Source organism: Notolepis coatsorum (genome assembly GCF_963971535.1).
Source record: "Notolepis coatsorum genome assembly, chromosome: 13".
NCBI lineage: Eukaryota > Metazoa > Chordata > Actinopteri > Aulopiformes > Paralepididae > Notolepis > Notolepis coatsorum.
Genome location: NC_140177.1, coordinates 107516705 through 107530177, shown reverse-complemented (window position 1 = coordinate 107530177; position 13473 = coordinate 107516705). Strand labels below are relative to the sequence as shown.

Genomic DNA, 13473 nt, shown 5'->3' with positions numbered 1-13473 from the left:
GTAAAGAAAGAGTAAGAGTATTCCTTTTCTTCTCTGTTGTTGCTGTTTCATGTGTGATATTGGTATCAAGAATTGTTCTATTTTTACATAGGATAACATAAGGAAGTTTGGTGTGTGGCTATCAAGGAAAAAGGGGAGCTAGCATGGAGGGAGGTGATTCTGGGACGCTGGAACTAACCGTTGAGCCTTCCCGAAGTGTTGTGGGCCTAACTTGATGAAACACCAGTGAAGGGAGGTGCCCACTTGATAACCCTGGTGATATGCTGGCTCTCACTGCCTATCTATCTACACGTTGTGTTGTGGTGACCATTGGGGGCCATGTCGTGTGGTAGGGTATGTAGCATCGGCATCACATTTTATTAATTTTTTTATTTTTGGGCTTTCTGTATTTTTCACCTATCCCAATTTAGTTGTTATGCCAATTCCCTCGTTGCGCGCATTGCCCCACTGTCGGCCTGGGGACGGTGTAAAACTACCACATGCCTCCTCCAATACAAGTCGCCAGCCGCTTCTTTTCACCTGACAGCGAGGAGTTTCACTGGGGGAACGTAACGTGTGCGGAGATTCACGCTATTTCCCCCAGATCCCCTCCCTGCTGAACAGGCGCCCCGACCGACCAGCAGGAGTCGCAGTTTACAACCAGGACACATACCCCACCGGCTTACCACCCACTAGTTCAAGTTCAAGTTCTTTAATAGTTGTCATACAGAAGTACAGAATACTTTCATACAAAATGCTTCTTACTGTTACGCTCCAGAGACTGTGCTAGACAAGATAGTATCAAATAACATAATAACATAATATAGCATGAATTTAGAAGAAGAAAATGAGGTCACAGTGTTCGGTATAGACATATGTACAATGTTCTGAGTTACCATATAATATACAATACACAATACTATGCAGTGTACTAATGTACAGTACTATCTAGTGCAAAGCAGAAATGGGATGAGGTACAATTTTAGGTACAATTTACAGTAAGGTGTACGAGTTGTAGTGCAATCCTTCATCCATAAATATAAAGTGTGGGGAGTGGGTGCTACAGTGTGTTTGTTTAAAGTGGGTGTGTGCTATAAAGTGTGTGGAGTGGGTGCTACAGTGTGTTTGTTTAAAGTGAGTGTGTGCGTGTGGATGTGTGTGCTATGTGTGTTTGGTGGTTGTTGTTGTGTAGTGTTCATTCATTGTTCGTTTAGCAGCCTGATGGCCTGGGGATAGAAGCTACTTCTGAGTCTTTTGTGTTAGTAGGGACGACTGACCAAGCCGGAGGTACCGCTGTAGCTCACATTTGAACCTCCTACACCCATTACCCTAAACCGGGTTTGTATCCTATCCGTGGCTGGTTGGGCTGGGCAATATATTGACATTTATCATTTATCGGCTGGCAGTTTTATTGTATCGTCGGTTATCTTTGATATAGTGAATCGTGATGCACATTCATAAAAAGCAACAACATGTTTGCGAATGTTTGTTGAAAATGTACGTTTCAGTTTGATATCACATTTGCTGTTATAATGCAGTCCAATAGGATGACCAATCGGTTGGATTATTTAACTGATTAATTTTGCATATCTAAACATATTGTTTGTGATATATATATGTAACGGATGGCACCGCGAAGCGCAGTCACGATGTACTTCAGATGTTGTGAAGTGACTGTGGCGAGTAGCGGTGCTGTGGGTTAAACTCACTCTCACCCTAAGCCTTAAAAGACACATAGACACGTTGCAAAGCAGTGAATTCACCTCTTGGTATAGTGGTCTGTGCTGTAGCCCACGGTGTGGGAGACCCGGGTTCGAAACTCCCCCGGGGCATCGAAGTTTAAGGTGACCCGGATGCCTTGGGTGGAGTGGAATGAGTTTAAGGTGGGTGAGTCAGTGTAATGGATGGTACCGCGAGGCGCAGTCACGATGGACTTCAGATGTTGTTAAGTGACTGTGGCGAGTAGCGGTACTATGGGTTAAACACACTCTGACCCTTAAAAGACACATACTGTAGACGCGTTGCAAAGCAGTGAATTCACCTCTTGGTATAGTGGTCTGTGCTGTCGACCCGTGGTGTGGCAGACCACGGATTCGAAACTCCCTCGGGGCATCGAAGTTTAAGGTGATGATATCACAACCGTTACATATATATATATATCACTATCTAAAATATTCTGTATTGTCAAGCCCTATTGGCTGGTGACATTTTGAATACATTCTAGCTGGTTGTTGAAACAGTTAGCTATATGCCCTGACTGTAACTACATTGTAACTAGATTCTAATTTATCCGCTCCCTTTTAGAATGTCTCAAGGTCCAAGCTCTGCAAAGTCCCAGGAATAAAGTAAGTATATTGCATCTCTTGCTGCCTTCTGTAGAGTTTATTTGAGGATACAGTACAGCCAAGTAGCCTGTAGCTAAGATTGATGAAAACAACCCAGTGATGGTCAAGGAACCTTTGTAGGAGACGGAAGAAGAAGATGTTGAGATGGTGAAGAATGATTATTAAAAGTTATTGAGCTGTGTGTATGCTATTAAACTGTAATGCATGTCCTTTTGTGTAGACATGATATTTCTCAACATAAAAAGTATTGCAGGGGTTCTCAAACTTTTTCATACCATGACCCCATTTTATTTAGGATTTTTTTTGGAGACCCCACACTTAACTCATTCAGCGCCAATCACAAGAAAACTCTGGTTCTAATCGTTATTTCTTTTATTAGCTATATCCATTAATTTTTCATCCATTCAGCCTGATGTTATCATTGGGAATGGGTCTGAGCTTGCAAAAGGGCAAATACCGCCGCCTACGCCTTCCAGCCGGTATTGCACTCTATTAGAAATGGTGTAGTTTCTTTTCTGGGCCGATCTGACGGACCTCCACGAGCAGTATTTGGAATGGCGATCAGATAATTGGATTATTTCTCTTGCATTACATCAGATACCAGGTAAGGACTCTATATATAAAATCTTGCGTTGATCTGATATTTCTTTCTACCGCGATCGAAGCTGTCTGTGTGTGTGTGTGTGGCTGTGTACCGTTGAGTGCAGGAGGTGGCGGGGGGAGCGCCGCTCTACGAGGGCCATTTCATGTATGCACGAGGAAGGATAATAATTATAATCTAGCGTTGATTTCAGGAAGATTCGATAATCAGGCGAAAGATTACAACGTGTTTAGTAGGGGTGTAACGGTACACAGAAGCCACGGTTCGGTACATACCTCGGTATTGCGGTCACGGTTCGGTACGAGTTCGGTACAACAGGAAAACAATATTTATTATTATTATTATATATTTATTATAATTATTATTATTAAATAGAATAATATTCTATAGGCTTGCCGTGGTAGTCAGTGATACTGGTGTCATTCTGTGTTCAGGCATCCAAGTTTCAAGTTCAAGTTTCTTTATTAGTTGTCATACAGAAGTACAGAATACTTTTATATAAAATGCTTCTTTCTGTTTTGCTCCAGAGATTGTGCTAGATAAAAATAGATAAGTATAAAGTATAGTAAGTATAAAATAGAAGTCAAGTACGTAGACAAAGGTGTTTAGGGATGCCCCGATCGATCGGCCACCGATCGTTATCGGCCGATACTCAGTATAAATATGCAATCTGTGAATTCCGATAATTAGTCATATTCGAGTTTGTAAACAAAGAGGTGCGGCTCCTCTGCTCGAGTCTGTAGTGCACTGCATTCGACCTGCGCTAACGTTAGCTACCTAGCTATCGTTACTGTTTAAACAAAATTACCCAGTCAACTATTCACGTTTAGTAGGCATTGTCTAACGGTATTTAGCCGGCTAGCTACCGATAGCTCCTGATATCAACAAATGATCCAGAAAGTCTAGTAGTTCATGTTCATACCTCAGTTAGCTTGCGTTAGCTGACGTTCGTTTACTGTTCAAAACGAAATGTCCCATTGAACTAAAGTTCTGTCTTAACGTCATCTAGCCGGCTAGCAGTAGCTACAGATAGCTCTTGATATCAATGTCTTATAACATTGATTTAATGCGTATTCGAGCTGAGGGCTTGCTGAATGTGAAACGACCAAAGCACTTAACGTTACCAATGGGGTCCCGCTGCAGCGCCGGAGAATCCTTTTGAGCTGGGCTACTAGAGTACACACAGACAGTGGAGCTGTTTGCAGATAGTGAGCATTTTGACTTGTTGCGTGGTGGCGATGTCTCGCAGTCGCAGATAATACAAGTACAAGTCTAATTATATAATATATATATTATATAAAAAAAAAAAAAAAAAAATTATATAAAATATTTTTTAATTTCTTTTTAATCAAAAACAATCGTATCGGATCGGTATCGGCCGATATGGATCACGACGATCGGTGATCGGTATCGGTGGCAAAAAACGTGATCGGGGCATCCCTACAATATATACATATATACAATGTACAATGCAGAGTAGAAAAGTAACTGAGTTACAATACAATATCAGGGCTCTACAGTGCGACCATTATTGCTCGCATATGCCCCTAGAAATATGTGTGTGTGAACCGGAAAAATCAATTACTCGCACGGTGTGCGAGTGAAGATTACAGCCTCAGTCGTGCTTTTTTTCCCTCTGCTGATAAATCGTTAAAAAACTACAAGTCCCACATTGCACTCAAGCCAACGGTCCAATCACAGTAGAGTGACGTGACTGGTTTCAAGGGAAATAAAGGAAATTACCAATCGGAAGCTCTCATTCGCTTTTTTACTTCCTGAAAGTCCGCCATTGCGATATGCGAGAGTTTTCCGAGACAGTAACATTAAATTAATGTTAACTTATTCTAGTCTTACCAATAGCAATAGATTTTAGAACACCTAGATTTATCGATAGCAATAGTAATATAACGTTAATGCAACAAAACGAATGCCTTGCTTTGTTAATCATAACGTTGATGCAGTAGCGTATGCCGTTGTGTTGGCTGTAACGGACATGACAATAACATAACACTGTGTACACATTAAATGTTTCAAATCGATGCAGTTGAATTTTCCCCTTAGGATCGATGCATTGCGATGCATTGTTACACCCCTACACCAAAGTCACTGGCCCACTGTGTATGTGTGTGTGTGCTAACTTGGCTAGCGTTATCAACAGCAGAGGTGGGTGAAAGCGGTGTGACGTAATTGGCAGAATCGACTGTCAATCAATGGTCTACCTGACACGCAAACTCATAAACAATGTTTCTGTACTGGAGGTGTACAGTATTTAAATAGGCAACCCTGAAAGGATTATTTTTCTAGAAGAGCAACACTAGCCAAAACATAGGCATTGTATGCATGAAAGGGGCAAAAGCTAAAGTTAAGTGACTGTTACTTTTGTAGCAGTAGTTTGATTTGATAGGGACAGCACATGTTAATGAACATCAAGTACAAAATACAAAATGTAAACATGCAAGTTTCAAGTTTCAAGTTTCTTTAATAGTTGTCATACAGAAGTACAGAATACTTTCATACAAAATGCTTCTTACTGTTACGCTCCAGAGACTGTGCTAGACAAGATAGTATCAAATAACATAGTATAGCATGTAATTTAGAAGAAGAAAATGAGGTCACAGTGTTCGGTATAGACATATGTACAATGTTCTGAGTTACCATATAATATACAATACTATGCAGTGTACTAATGTACAGTACTATATAGTGCAAAGCAGAAATGGGATGAGGTACAATTTAGGTACAATTTACAGTAAGGTGTACGAGTTGTAGTGCAATCCTTCATCAATAAATATAAAGTGTGGGGAGTGGGTGCTACAGTGTGTTTGTTTAAAGTGGGTGTGTGCTATAAAGTGTGTGGAGTGGGTGCTACAGTGTGTTTGTTTAAAGTGAGTGTGTGCGTGTGGATGTGTGTGCTATGTGCGTTTGGTGGTTGTTGTTGTGTAGTGTTCATTGTTCGTTTAGCAGCCTGATGGCCTGGGGATAGAAGCTTCTTCTGAGTCTTTCTGTGCTCGCCTTGAGACTCCGGTATCGCTTGCCTGACCGCAGCAGTTCAAAGAGGCAGTTGTTCGGGTGACTGGAGTCTTTAATGATTCTCTTAGCCTTGCCCTTGCAACGCTTGTTGTAAATGTTCTGGAGGGTGGGGAGCCCCCCTCCAATTGTGCGTTCGGCTGAACGTGTCACTCTTTGTACATTTACATTTACATTTAGTCATTTAGCTGACGCTTTTATCCAAAGCGACTTACAAGTTCTGTACGACAAGCCATCAGGAAGAGCACAACTCTATCAGCTGAGTAACAATGTTCATCAAAGTGTTGAGTGCTACAGTGTAGGTTAGTTTATTAGGACAAGTGCATGACAGTATGGTTAGTTAGGGTTAGATTTTTTTTTTTTTTTTTTTTTTTCAGATAATGGTTGAAGAAGTGCGTCTTTAGTCGACGGCGAAAGATTGGACGTGTTTCGGCTGTCCTAACTGGGGTGGGTAGTTCATTCCACCATTGTGGGGCAAGGACTGAGAATAGGCGACTTCTCTTTGATGACCCTCCCGGAGCTTGGATAGGAGTAGGTCTGAGGCGGCCAGAAGATGCAGAGCGTAGGGGTCTTGAGGGTGTGTAGTTAGAGACCATTGACCGGAGGTAGGCGGGAGCAGTTCCCTTTGCCGCACGGTATGCTAGGTCGAGGGCCTTGAAGCGGATTCGTGCAGCAATGGGGAGCCAGTGCAGGTCCCTAAGAAGTGGGGTGACATGGGCCGACTTTGGTAGGTTTGAGATCAGGCGGGCCGCTGCGTTCTGAATGAGTTGAAGAGGCTTAGTGGCAGTGGCCGGGAGGCCAGCGAGCAGTGCGTTGCAGTAGTCGAGGCGGGAGATGACTGTTGATTGGACGAGGAGTTGGGTGGCTTCTTTTGTCAGGAAGGGGCGTATCCTTCTGACGTTGCTCAGGAGGAATCGGCAGGTTCTGGTTGTCGCTGCGATGTGAGCAGAGAAGTTCAACTGGTCGTCGAGGACAACACCAAGGTTCTTGGCGGTCGGGGACGCGGTCACAGCTGCATTCTCGACTGTGATGGAAAGGTCGGTCAGGGGGGAGGATCTGCTTCGGTCTTGTGCAGTGCTATTCCCAAACCAGGAGGTGATGTTGCCGGTCAAGATGCTCTCTATTGTACATGAGTAGAAGTTCTTAAGGATCTTCTGACTGACTTGGAACTTCCTTAGGCGCCTGAGGAAGTAGAGGCGTTGTCGTGCCTTCTTCACAACACTGTCAATGTGTGTGGTCCATGTCAAGTCCTCGGATATGTAGGCTCCGAGGTACTTAAAGCTGTTGACTCTCTCAACCGGTGCCCCGTCGATGCTGAGGGGGCTGTAGTCCTTGACCCCCGACCTCCTGAAGTCCACAATCATCTCCTTTGTTTTGCTGACGTTCAGGGAGAGGCTGTTTTCCTGGCACCATCCCGCCAGGACCTTGACCTCTTCCAGGTAGGCCCTCTCGTCGTTGGCAGAGATCAGGCCCACCACCACTGTGTCGTCAGCAAATTTGATGATTGTATTGCTACTCCGCTGAGCCACACAGTCGTGTGTGTACAGGGAGTAGAGGAGGGGACTCAGAACACAGCCCTGGGGGGCCCCTATGTTGAGGGTGATGGATGAGGAGGTGCAGTTGCCTGCTCTCACCACCTGGGGTCTGCCAGTCAGGAAGTCCAAGACCCACTGGCAGAGGTCATAGTTCAAGCCCAGGTCCCTGAGCTTGGCTATGAGTATGGAGGGGACTATGGTATTGAATGCCGAGCTGTAGTCAGGGTTGTAGCAAGAGCTAATTTACACCAGGAGACAGCAAAACTCTTTCAATAAATAAATAGCCTGATTAGGGTAAAAGCATTGTGACAATCAATGATAAAAACAACAATAAAAACAAGAAACAAGTTACATAAACTAAATCAGATTAAAATGATCACAGTTCTGGTTTGCCTTAAGATGCAGTTTAAGATGGGTCTTGAGGGGCACTCTCTAACTGGTAGGCTATTCCAGTAGTTACCACCTTTAACAGAGAACACAGTTTTAGCAAAGGTAGTATACCGAAAAAAGGCACCTTACAGTCCCCTCTACTGATGGCCCTGGTGGTAATGCCAGTGTCTCCTTTTTGTTTAATGTCACTGCCTTTTTTATTAGGCCTAGTTGTTGGCTACAACGTTGCCACAGTAGGCATTAATCACTTAATAGTTCAAATGTCTGTGTCCAATTCCCGTTTGCACACGCAGATACACACACACGCACACAGTGGGCCAGTGACTTTGGTGGTATGTGCTATTGCACAGATGTGTGTCCCGTTCCCGTTTGCACATGCACGCACAGTACAAATATACATTTATTTAAAAAATTTAAAAATAAACTCTGTTACTTGAAATATTTTCACTGTGCTCCTAAATATTTTTGTGTGCTCCTAAATTTCTTTGTGTGCTCCTAAATTGTTTCATTTAGGTACAATTTACAGTAAGGTGTAATGAGGTATATGGGTTGTAGTGCAAATTCTTTGCCAATAAATATAAAGTGTGTTTAGGTGTTCTAAAGTGGGTGCTGCAGTGAGTTGTTTGTTTAAAGTGAGTGTTTGCGTGTGGATGTGTGTGCTGTGAGTGCATTTGATGGTTGTTACGATTGTTCATTGTTCAATCCTTGTTCACTGAGTAAATTAATTGCCTACTGCCCCTTTAACCTGTTCCACCCCAAGTGAAAATCTGCATAAAATGTATACCTAGGTAAATGGAATATTGCTCCACTTCTACAAGGGCTATTTGCATATTCTTGGTATCTAGGTACATCTATGGACCTCAGGGAATGTATTCACAGTGTCAGAAATATTGTGTCTATTACTAGGCTTGCTTAAATTGTGATGAAACAAAGGAGAATATGAATTATGATTTTTCTTTGCATCTTTGACAGTGAATAACACCATGATAATAATGACCAAACTTAAAAAACTGCCACTGACCTCGTTCAGTACCCTCTTGAGATCATGTGTACAAAAAATCGAAGGAAATTAATGAAGGGAAGATGATAAAACCGAAGGTTCTGTAGATACAGTACCAGGCCATGTGCGGCGCGGGGAGCGGAGCGGGCGGTTTTGACGTGAGCGACGGAGTGGGTTTTAAAATGGGTCGGGCGCGACGTCCGGAGCGAGAGTTCTCCTCCGCTCCAATTCACTCCGGGCCACTCACAGTGGTTTAACACTGATGTAATATACATGTAGTACAATGCCAAAGCAACAGGTGGCGATGTACAAACATGAAGGCCATTTTCAACCAATGAGAAGGGTGAACCGTCACTCACATCCTGTTAGAAAAAGTATATGCCGCCATTCACGTTACATGCTAACGTGAATGGCAGCGACCATAGCATTGTGGCTAGGCTAGCTATCATCGCTTAGTAGAGCTAGTGAATGGATAAACAACGTTATTTAACATTGCAGAATGGGTACAATTACAATACGGCTCAATACAAACAATTGTTAAGGGGCCCAGGGGGTGTAGACTGTTGTAGTTTGATCAAATCAAGCAAATTTACATCATGCTCCAAAAAAATTTAAAAATATTCTGCCGAGCGATGTGGAGCGGGGAGCGCTCGATTCAAGGTGAGCGGTGAGCGAGCGGAGAGCGACTTGGGGGCGGGGTCAACATGAGCGATTAGCGGAGCGGAACAAGCCGTCTAGAGCGAAGAGCGGATTTCTCGCCCGCGCCGATCCGCTCACGGGCCCTGTACAGTACTGAATTCTCCCATCTGGACCAATGCAATTTGAAATATTATTATAGAATATAGAATAGATGCTCATACATTACTTTATTATAGCCAATTCGCACATTTATATATATATACATATAGTATCTTTCAAATGCCCGAGTTCAATTTGGATTTAGTATCACCAGGTGTGCATAATAACAGATAATCATATCTACTGTAATCGACTGTACTTTTTTATTTCCCCCACAGTGCAACCGTTTTGAAACTAATTTCAGATATAATTGTTCCTACATGCTAACAATAGGGAGGAGAAACTAACTGCGTTTCAATATTTGTCAAAAACTTTACCTTTTGTGGCTTATTATCGCGAATAATACCAGTTATTGACATATTCATAATTCAACTCTGAACTTTCAACCCCCATAGAACTTGAAGGGAAATGTAGTTCGGAAAAATTCCAACGCTGATCGGCAGCTATGCATCCCCGCCACAAAATGGCAGCAAAAAAACTACAATTCCCATGGTTCAAATTTTCAAAATGGTCGCCATCCTCCCGATAGACTTCAGCAAATCGAGAAGGTAAAACGATATAATGACACTTTTAACCTATTGCTAAACTAACGTATTGATGATAATATACATTCTACATGCTTTTGTGACATGTTAGTGATGTTAATACTTGAAAACGTTTGATTTTAAAATCACAAATTTTTTGCATCACTCTGATAAATATGGATATATGATCATAATGTCATTTAAGGGTCGGTACCGACCCCGTGGGGTGGAACAGGTTTTAACAACTTATGCAACAACTTAGTTTCACTTTCACTGAAGAAGAGAACAGATGACATGTTTACACAACAAGGAGGATTTATCAATATTTTGGATTTAAACACAGTAGCAGCAACTGGAGAGGAGCTCAGATGATCTGGTGGTATGTACTGTAGTGCTTTTTTTTCTTTTTTTAACAGCTGTGAGAGTCCGCGGTCCGCGGGAGAAAGTTGACGTGTGAGTGTGTGTGTCTTTCCAATAATTACCATTATTGGGCGAACAAGGAAACTAAAGAAAACTGCAAAATTGTAATGACCCTGCTGTGTTACAAACATTTAATTAATTCATCATGGATGGTTTTGTTTTAGGGACACAGGCTGTAGAAAACAGGAAGGGTGGAGGGGAGAGCCGAGTGCAGAGTGTCAGTGCGTGTTGTTAATTCTGTCCGCTTGTCACCATGCCTAAGCAAGCTTTAACGTTTTATTCATCATCTACATTTGGCAATACAAGCTTAATATTCAACGTTAAAGATCAATGTAAGCCAGTGTAAAGTAAAGTAAAGATATTGAGCATAGATTTGTCAAATGTGCAAGTGCACCCTACTTTCACCTTTATTATGCGACGTATTCTTCGTATGGCTGCGCGTACCTCACCGTGACGGCAGTACCGTAAATTTGCGGGACGAATACACGTACCGTTACACCCCTAGTGTTTAGTGTATTCCACTAAAGGGCTATTATCACGTCTTTTCCTGGGATTACTAAGAATCACAAACTATACTCATATTCAAAACGGTATAAAACGGAAATGTACAGATGAAAAAACAATCTGTTTTGTGCATGTTGACTGGAAGCAACTCACTGACAATCGACGGGTGTATTAGACCCATAGCTATAATATAAGATATATTTTAAGCACTCGCAAATCTCGCAGTCTCCCCATTGATTAAAGCGATGGCGTTCTAGCGCCCTCTGGTGCATTAAGCGATGGCGCTGAGTTAATGTATTGCGTAATTTCAACATGGAATTAAGGAATATCAAAATAAAAGCACACGTTGTTGAACTTGATCATGCATATTTATTAGAAAATGTAATTACAGCACTATGTTATCAATACACATTTATAAAACGAGGCATATTTAGCCAAAATATGTTGCCAGAACATAAAAAAAAATTATACATTTATTTTAAACTTTTTTTTTTTACTTTCCAATGCGCTGTCACCTACCCCCGTAGTTTGAGAATACCATTGGATATACTGTAACTAAGTTGGCAAGACAAATGGAACCGGAACGTCAGGTTCGATCCCAGTGAAGGCCTGTGTGTCTACCGTCAGTGTTCTTGAGTAAATCACTGAACTATCTGCTACAGCGGAACTGAAAACACAAGCTCTGTTTTATTGCGTAGTTTTTCCATAACTACTGTAAATGGTAAATGGCATTTATATATGGCTTTTATCCAAAGCGCCTAATGACTTATGTCTCGTATTCACTCACACACATACACACTGACGTTGGAGACAACCATGCAAGGAGCCAACCTGCTCATTAGGAGCAGTTAGGGCTTCAGCGTCTTGTTCAAGGACACTTGGACATGCTGCCGGGATCGACCTGGATACTTTCAGATGACCAGACAACCGCTCCACCTCCTGAGCCACTGCTGCACCTTAACTACCAACATATTGTTATACCAATCCCTGTCATACCAGGGATGCCTATCATACCAACACATTCTGACATAATGAAGTGTTGAAAGGAGTGTCAAACTTACTATGGATGCTACTTGGTGTTGTGTTACTACTTGGTCTAGTATAGTATTGTATAGTCAATACAATGGAGGGTGTAGAAAAGAGACAAAGGTTCCCCAAACAAGAAAACATACAAGAAAAAGGAAAAGAAGAGGAGGCGAAATGCATTAAATCTTACTTAGATAATTTTGTCTTTTAATGGTGCCAATTCAATCTCACTTAGATATTTTAGTATTTTAATGGTGCCAATTAAATCTTACTTAGATGTGTTAGTATTTTAATGGTGCCAATTAAATCTTACTTGGATGTTTTAGTATTTTAATGGTGCCAATTAAATCTTACTTAGATGTTTTAGTATTTGAATGGTGCCAATTAAATCTTACTTTAATAATAAAACGGTGGTACAGTATCATAACAGCTCTACTGTATATTCCTGTCCTCTAGGATAAACTCAATATGATATAGGCTACTCAATACTTTAGCCTATTAAGCTGTAGCCCTATTTTCAGAAATTGTGCCTAAAGGTACAGTACATGCCTAAGTAAATGGAAGATTGCTCCACTTCTACAAGGTCAATTTGCATGTTCTTGGTATCTAGGAACATCTAGGGACCTGATATGTATTCCCAGTGTCAGAAATATTGTGTCTGTTACTAGGCTTGAGTAAATTGTAATAAAAAAAAGGAGAATATAAATTATGATTTTATTTTGCATCTGTGCCGGTGAATAACACCATGTTATAATTGCGCCGCAAGAAATTTCGCTCACTGAGCTCATTCAGCACCTTCTTGAGATCAAGTGTACAAAAAAATCTAAGCAAATTAATAAAGGGAAGATGATTAAACAGAAGGATTTGTAGATACAGTAATAAATTATAATCAATTTTAATTATAAATTCATATTTGACCTTGGGGCGGCTACGTGGTGCAGTGTGCAAGGCGCTCACCATGAATACTGGAGGCTTGGCTCAAACAGATCATCTCCTTGTTCGAGCCCAGCGCTCCACATTGCTTTCAGTTTAGCTGGTCGTCCGCACTAATACACATTGGCAGTATTAGGGGGAGGGAAACTGATGGGTGGGGATCGGGCGTTGTGGACAGCGACTCCTACAGGTCGGTTGGTGCGCCTGCGCAGTAGAATCAGGAAGCGACGGGGGCGGGGCCCCTCCAAAGCCCAGACCCCCGACGCTGAAAGATCGAGCCGCGCAGGTGGAAAGATGCGACTGCTGTTACCTCGAGTATCGGAGGGGACTCGTGCTATGTATGACTTAGTCCACATTGCAGCCGGCTTGTGGGAGGCATGAAACAGCGTTC

The 13473-nt window shown here is 42.1% G+C and overlaps 1 protein-coding gene across 1 annotated transcript in view; it reads left to right on the top strand.

Moving 5' to 3' along the window:
- Positions 1–13473, top strand: part of LOC311239456 (CREB-regulated transcription coactivator 1-like) — a gene marked incomplete at its 5' end in the record, with an annotated part of 140486 nt that overhangs the window by 42444 nt on the left and 84569 nt on the right. Inside the window, 1 exon segment of the mRNA XM_084327764.1 lies at positions 2284–2324. Coding sequence (XP_084183890.1) covers positions 2284–2324 — 41 coding nt within the window.